Below are 6,436 nucleotides of genomic sequence, written 5' to 3'. Positions count from 1 at the left end.
TTAATGCCTCTCGCATGCTTGGGTGCTTCTCTCTTACTCTGTGCCCTCTGATCCCCTTACGGCAGTGTGTTGAAACTGATTTTAAAATGTGTTTTTCCATACCACTAATTGGAGGAGAGAGAGTTTAATAGCCTTTTAATAAGCTTAATGAGCTTTAGATCTGAACATTTAAAAAAATATCTGCCACATGTCAAGCCTTGTCCTAAGGTTTAGGATTAAAACACACACGTGCGTGCCCGCATGCATGCAGCTCCAGAGCTTGGTTGCCTGGGTCTGTCAAAGGGAGAAAGGCAAGTAAGTGCTTATATTTACGATACAGGAGGTATGCACAGGTTACTATGGTAGCATTGATGTGACAGTGGTCCCAGACTGGAATGATCATGGAAAATGAGTTGACCAGGCAAAGCTGAGGCTGTCCCTCAGACAGGGAGACCAGCATTTGCAGAGACGTGGCAGGGAAGGTGGCTCATCTAGGCAGCTACATGTCATTAACTGGCACTGGCACAGAGCTGAAGTCGCTAATGGAAGAGTGACAAGAGATGAGACTGATGAGTGAGGAAAGGGTCAGGTCATCTGGACCTTGCTAATTAAGGAATTTGGATGCCTTTCAGAAGAAGTGAGGAAGCCACTGAAGGATTTTAAGCACATTTCTGCTTTTGCTAACTTCGTGTTCACTCTTTAATGTCATCTTTGGGTTGGAATCAAGGCAGAGGGAGACTAGTTAGGAGGCTGTTGCAGTGGTCCAGGTGAAAATTCTGAGGGATATGAACAAAGGCAGTGATGCTGGGGACAGAGCGACAGGGACATGTCACAGGCTACTTAGGAGATAGGTAGAGAGTCAGTGGAAAGACAAAGATTCTTCCTCTGGAAGCCAGTCTGGTGGAAAAGTAAAAAGAAGAGTAAGGAGAAAATGACTCTAAATTGTGCACATGACTGGAACACGATATAGGAGGAGAGTGTTAGGAGGCGAGGCGGAGACTAAATTGATATGGTGAGGAGTGACCGTTGTTCCTAAGGTGTGAGGAGTCATTTAAGGAACTTTGAAGAAAGCAGTGATATAATTTTGAACAACAAACTGACAGTCAGTACAGGCACCCCTTGGAGATTTTCCGGGTTTGGATCCCAGTCTTTGAAGAAAGCAGTGATATAATTTCGAACAACAAACTGACAGTCAGTACAGGCACCTCTTGGAGATTTTCCAGGTTTGGATCCCAGTCTTCACAATTAAGTGAGTACATCAATACAGCAAGTCGTAGGCTTTTTTAGTGGTGGAGGTCTCCCCTTCAATCTGTAAAAAACAAACAAAAAATGCAATAAAGCAAAAACAAGGTATGCCTGAACTCTTGAGAACATGTTAGCTCAAGGAGAGACTGAAGTTAGAGAAGCCAAAGTGGCTTATAAAAGTCCAGTTCAGAGATCATAGAACCCGAATGAAAACTGTGTGGACAAAAGGAAAGCGTAGGTACAGTTGACTTTTTGGTGGCTTAGTGGCTTAGACTGGGTGTCTAATTGGCTTTTGAAAAAGGGAGGAGTGAAGTGAGTTAGATGATGATGACAGGGGTTCGGGCAGGTGGTAGAAAATGTTGCTGCTAATCAGGATGATAGATACAGGATCAAGAATAAAGCCGAGAAGGAAGTCATGAGCCAGGTCTGGGACATGCGGAATCTGAGGAGACTGGGAAATGACCAGTAGCTCGGTAGTTATGCAGAAGTCAGGGTGGAGCTGGGGAGAAAAGCCTCGCTGTGGGGGGCCAGTGGGACGGATGGGAGAGGAGTCAGAAGTAGCTCCTCGAGGACTGACATGCGGGTCCCCAGCTCGGCATGTAGCCCTCCCTCGCTCCTCAGGTGGGCGCAGGAAGACACAACCTGCTCTGGCCTCTACAGCGACACCGCTCCCCGCCCCCAGGAAATCTTGTAAAGAGCTAAAAAGAGAACAAATGAAGGAAGATGGGAAAATTAAGGAATCACTACAGGAAGAAGATCTAGCCCAGCAGACTATGGGGAGATTGTTAAGAGGAGGAGGGACTCCGCAGAGAGGCACAGACAGCGGGGCGAGGAGACTTAAGAAATTGTCTGCGGCACTAAGTCAGCCAAGAGGTTATGAGAAGAACTATGTAGGCGGTGACCTTAATCTTAGCTAATATTTCTTGATTTGAATAGTCTAGTTAGATGTGATGAAGGCAGGAGGTAGGACGACATGAGGAAAAGTGAAGAAGACTCTAGATTCCGTTCGGGTTTTTTTTCGGTACTTATGTTGCTTTTCCAGCTGACCGTACAGGTGCTCGGTCCAACTTTTTAATCTATTCTCTATGCAGATTTGTCCATTTATTTCTGGAAAGATTATTGTTGTCTGAAATCGGCACTGACCTTCATCTTAGTTAGAAGGAAGAGGTCTGCAGACCACGTTATCACAGGGACCCAGATAAAAGCGTGGTCTAGTTCTCCATTTTAACTGTGGTAACCATCCATTTCGGCTTGTTTAAGGTAGTCCCTGTTTATATTTGTTGTCCCAGGATCATATCAATGTCTCTTTATTCTTAAAACTGTCCCAAAAGGAACACTACATTGATATCTCTCCCTACTCGACGCCTTGTTAAAATTCCAGCTCCATGGTGTATGTAAAAGTATTTTTAAAAATAAAAACCTCCAAGATAAACATTACGGAATACTCATCTGTTCTTGAAGAGGGGGCAAAAAAGTTTCTCAGTTTTTCTCTCTAAGGAAGAAACTCTGAAAGAAAATATTGCTTAATTTGACAAGTAAAAGGAAAATATTCTAGATATCAAAAAAGTCCATAAACCAAGTTGAGTAAAAAAAAGCAAGTGACAAACTATAAAAATATCTGCAGCATGTATTAGATACAAAATGAGGAGCCAATTCAAGCAAAAAAGAGAGACATGGTCAGACTTTAAGACTCTGCAGCAATCAGATTCTTCTCATCCATTCCACGGCCCCAACGACCAAGCTTACGCTGCCTTTTCTACAAACGGGGAACTTAAGCAACTTTGGTGGTTTATGAGGCCAGTATTGTTTCAATACAGAAAACCAAGAGGAAGGCATAGGGCTTTTAATCATACTGCATATAGTTCTCGCCATAACTCCCACCCCCGCGACTGAGCCTTTGTGCCCTACTTAGAGTTGTCCTATTTTTTAAGATACAAAAGAGCAATGTAATTTCCTTTGTGGCTATTGTGAACAACTTTAGTCTAGTTCTTTTATTACACTGCGTCATAATTCAAATAAAAAAATGTGGAAAGTAAATAATATATTTTTAATTCTAAAGCTATACATCCTTCAAAGGTAATGGTTAAGAATACGTCAGTGTAAACTGTTTCATGGAAATCCCCGATTATTTTAAAAAGCCTTTGTGTGTTTACATTAGCAAGTGTTAATTTAAATATTATGTTAAATTATAAGCCAACTCAATATCATGCAGTCGCTGAAAAATGCTTAAAATATGGGGCAGTAGCTTAGTTTTGCTCAGGTGTACTATTTCAGGTTTTCAGCCAGTGACCTCACTGGGTATGTTACTTATAACCACAGCGTCAATTTCTGTTTTTCTAAAAATTCATATTGTTTAAGTAGTGTCTGTTATAATCGGTGTTTTCCGTTCCACGAAAATAGCGTCATAGTTACTGTCCCATTTCACCTTGACTGAGCTGAACGCGGTTAAGCTGTAGCTCTTTTCCTCCAGCACATGGTGACGATGGAAGACATGCTCAAAGACTTCCTCCTGGGAGAGCATCTGCTACTGGTTGGCAACCAGGTGAGTGATGGCCGCCACTCGGGTGCTGGCGAATGATCCATAGTAACGGTTTAAAAGCAGTAAGTTTCTTCTGTTTGTTGGAATAAGGTTTCAGAAATGATTCTTCCCCACCCCCTCGCCACACACACACCTAAATGACTAGTTTAATTAATAAACAACGAGGATCTTCTACCTTCTAAACTTTAGAATTTCTCCAAGACTTAATCACTCGCCGCTCAGCCACCCGTTAAGTCCCGCCCACTCTGCCTTCCCACGTTCATCCCCCGAGCCCAGCTCGCCATCGCCTGGCACCTGCATGATGGCAGCGGTTTGCTAACGTAGCTCTGCCCCAGCCTTACTTCCGCTGCGATCCACTCTCCGCTCCGCAGCCGGGTTGACACCTGTAAAAGTAAAATCTCAGGAAGTCTTTCCTTTTTGCTGAAATGGGGCCCCCACCATCCTGAGGCATGGTCTTCGGTGTGGTGTTCAGTGTTCTGCACAGTCTGGCCTCTGCCCGCCTTTTCAGCCCTGAGCCTGGGCTCCCTCCGTCCGTCCTGGCGCTCCACCGGCTCCAGCCATTCGGAGCTTGCTGCACCTCCATCTCCGCCCCGGTCCCAATGCTGGTTGGTCTCCGCGTGGAGCACGCCCAGTTCCCTTCCCTTACCCGCTTCCCTAACTCCAGTAGCCGCCCACGTGCCAGCTGCCTTAGGATTCCCCTGCTTCTGCGCCCTTCCATCTCCCTGCCATCACACAGGTCGCATTACTGATTTTACATGTAGTGTGATGTCTTCCCAACAGGCCTGCATGCTGCTCAGGGGCAGGGGCTGTGGCTCCTAGCTCACCCGCGGGTTCCTAGCATGGTGCCTGCTGCACAGTAGATATTCGCCATGTGTTCACAGAGGGAGTGGGTGAATATTTTGTATTTCCAGGGTTCTGATCGTTTTCCTTAATTGAGTCATCAGACTCACAGTGAACAGCCCCTTTGGTTCTTCAAATTGGACTTAAAGATAGGGGGTGGGATGCAGTGGGGGTTTCTTGGTAAAGGCAGGGTTTGCGATTGAGCAGATGATAGACTCAGGGTTTCCAGGAGTTGTCTGGGTTGAGAGGCTAACGTCAGAGCCTAGCCAGTCACCAGAGAGACGGGGAGAATATTGTAATCCTGGGGGATCGAGGGGAGCCAGGTTTGCTTCTGCTTGATAGCAAGTGACAAAAAGGCTACGAAAGTGCTTTGAAATGGCCATAGAGTGCTATGCACGTGTCGGTGTGGAATCGGGTTTGCTACCTCTAGTCTTTTTCCATTTCTCCAGTCCCAAAGAAGAGAATAGGGTGCTCAGGCAAAGAGTTTGGCAGTGGGTCGGCTGGGGAGCAGCTCGTGCCCCCGGGAGCATGGCTGGCCCCAGCATCTGGGAGACCACGCTGGCTTTCGGGCTTGCCGAGGGTTGGCCAGGAACCATGGGTGGAACCTGCAAGTTGAAGAGCCTCAGGAATGGCAAGGCAAGAGACAGGGAACATCGCAGACGTCAGGCAGGCAGTGCTGTCGCAAACCCCACCCATCACAGCGGATCATCAGTGTCTCGCCTTCCCTCACCCCTGTTCTGTTGCCCTCTGCTTTGGAGAAGCAGACACGTTGGCAAAGGGAGATCGTATTCAGTATAAATTTGTTACGTTTAGCTGGCCTTTTTCATGTCAGAAGGTTGTTCTTTCTTACAAACTCTAAGACCGCAGTGTCATAGAATAATACCAATGTCGAAGGAACTTTTAGATTTTCTAAGTACATTCTGCGACCTGCACCTATTAAGTCATGTAGTGGAGAAGTCCAGCTCTCTTAGGCTGGCCTCTGTTGTCCTCCGTTTTCTAATCCCACTCTACCTGCAGCCCAGTGTCTCATTCCTCCCTCCAACTCTTGTCCTTACGTAAATCAAACACTGTTTCCCAAACGACCTTCTTATGAGCGTTTTCTTCCAGCCTCTGATCGTTGCCACACGCTTTCTTCTTTCCCCCATCTTTGCCTCTTGAAACCCTTTCACCCCCAGAGTGGCAGTGTGGCCTCGCGGAGAAGCAGAAAGCTGGGCCTCGGAGCCGACCTTGTCTAGATCTTTTCAGTTCTCTGTGTGATATCGGGTAAACTGCTATTCCTCCTTAAAAGAGTGTTTTTTCTTATCTTTTCTGTTTCGTTTTGTTGTTCTTGTTATCTATAAAATGATTGGAATGGGTATTTTCTACGGTCCCTCTGGCTGTGATAGTCTACATATAACGTGCCTCTTTAGTAAAATCTTCCCCGTTCTCTGAACTGTTACTGCTGTTATAGATCTCTTTTGACTTCTGTTAGATTTTTGTGGCTTCCTGCCATCTGTCTACTGAAGAAGGAGAGCCCTTTGAGAAGGTCATTATTTTTCCATCCTTCTTGATGCCTTGTATATAGTAGACATTCAACAAACGATTGCTGAATGAATTCCTGGATTTTAGAGGACTACTTAGAATAAATTTCTAATGAGGACCCCGAATGGTTTTAGAAGCAATATGAATTTAAAATTTCGGCTTAGTTGGATTATTTTCAAGAGATTCCGAGACAAATTGACTGAATTTCTTATTTTGTAAATTTGTAGCAGTTTGGTGAAGGAGGAAACAAGTAAATCAGAATCTAGAGAGTACCCACTTAAAACAGTAAATAGGTAAGTGGCCCATTCAACC

The 6,436-nt window shown here is 45.3% G+C and overlaps 1 protein-coding gene across 1 annotated transcript in view; it reads left to right on the top strand.

The window, feature by feature from the left end:
• Nucleotides 1-6,436, top strand: part of VWA8 (von Willebrand factor A domain containing 8) — a 281,798-nt gene that overhangs the window by 100,263 nt on the left and 175,099 nt on the right. The window contains exon 20 of the mRNA XM_023536356.1: nucleotides 3,695-3,766. Within this exon, the coding sequence (XP_023392124.1) occupies nucleotides 3,695-3,766 (72 nt within the window). The remainder of the gene's footprint in view (nucleotides 1-3,694; nucleotides 3,767-6,436) is intronic.

This window comes from Pteropus vampyrus, unplaced genomic scaffold (genome assembly GCF_000151845.1).
Source record: "Pteropus vampyrus isolate Shadow unplaced genomic scaffold, Pvam_2.0 Scaffold154, whole genome shotgun sequence".
NCBI classification, from domain to species: domain Eukaryota; kingdom Metazoa; phylum Chordata; class Mammalia; order Chiroptera; family Pteropodidae; genus Pteropus; species Pteropus vampyrus.
The sequence above is the reverse complement of the archived record's forward strand: the minus strand, read 5'-3'. Positions and strand labels throughout refer to the sequence as shown.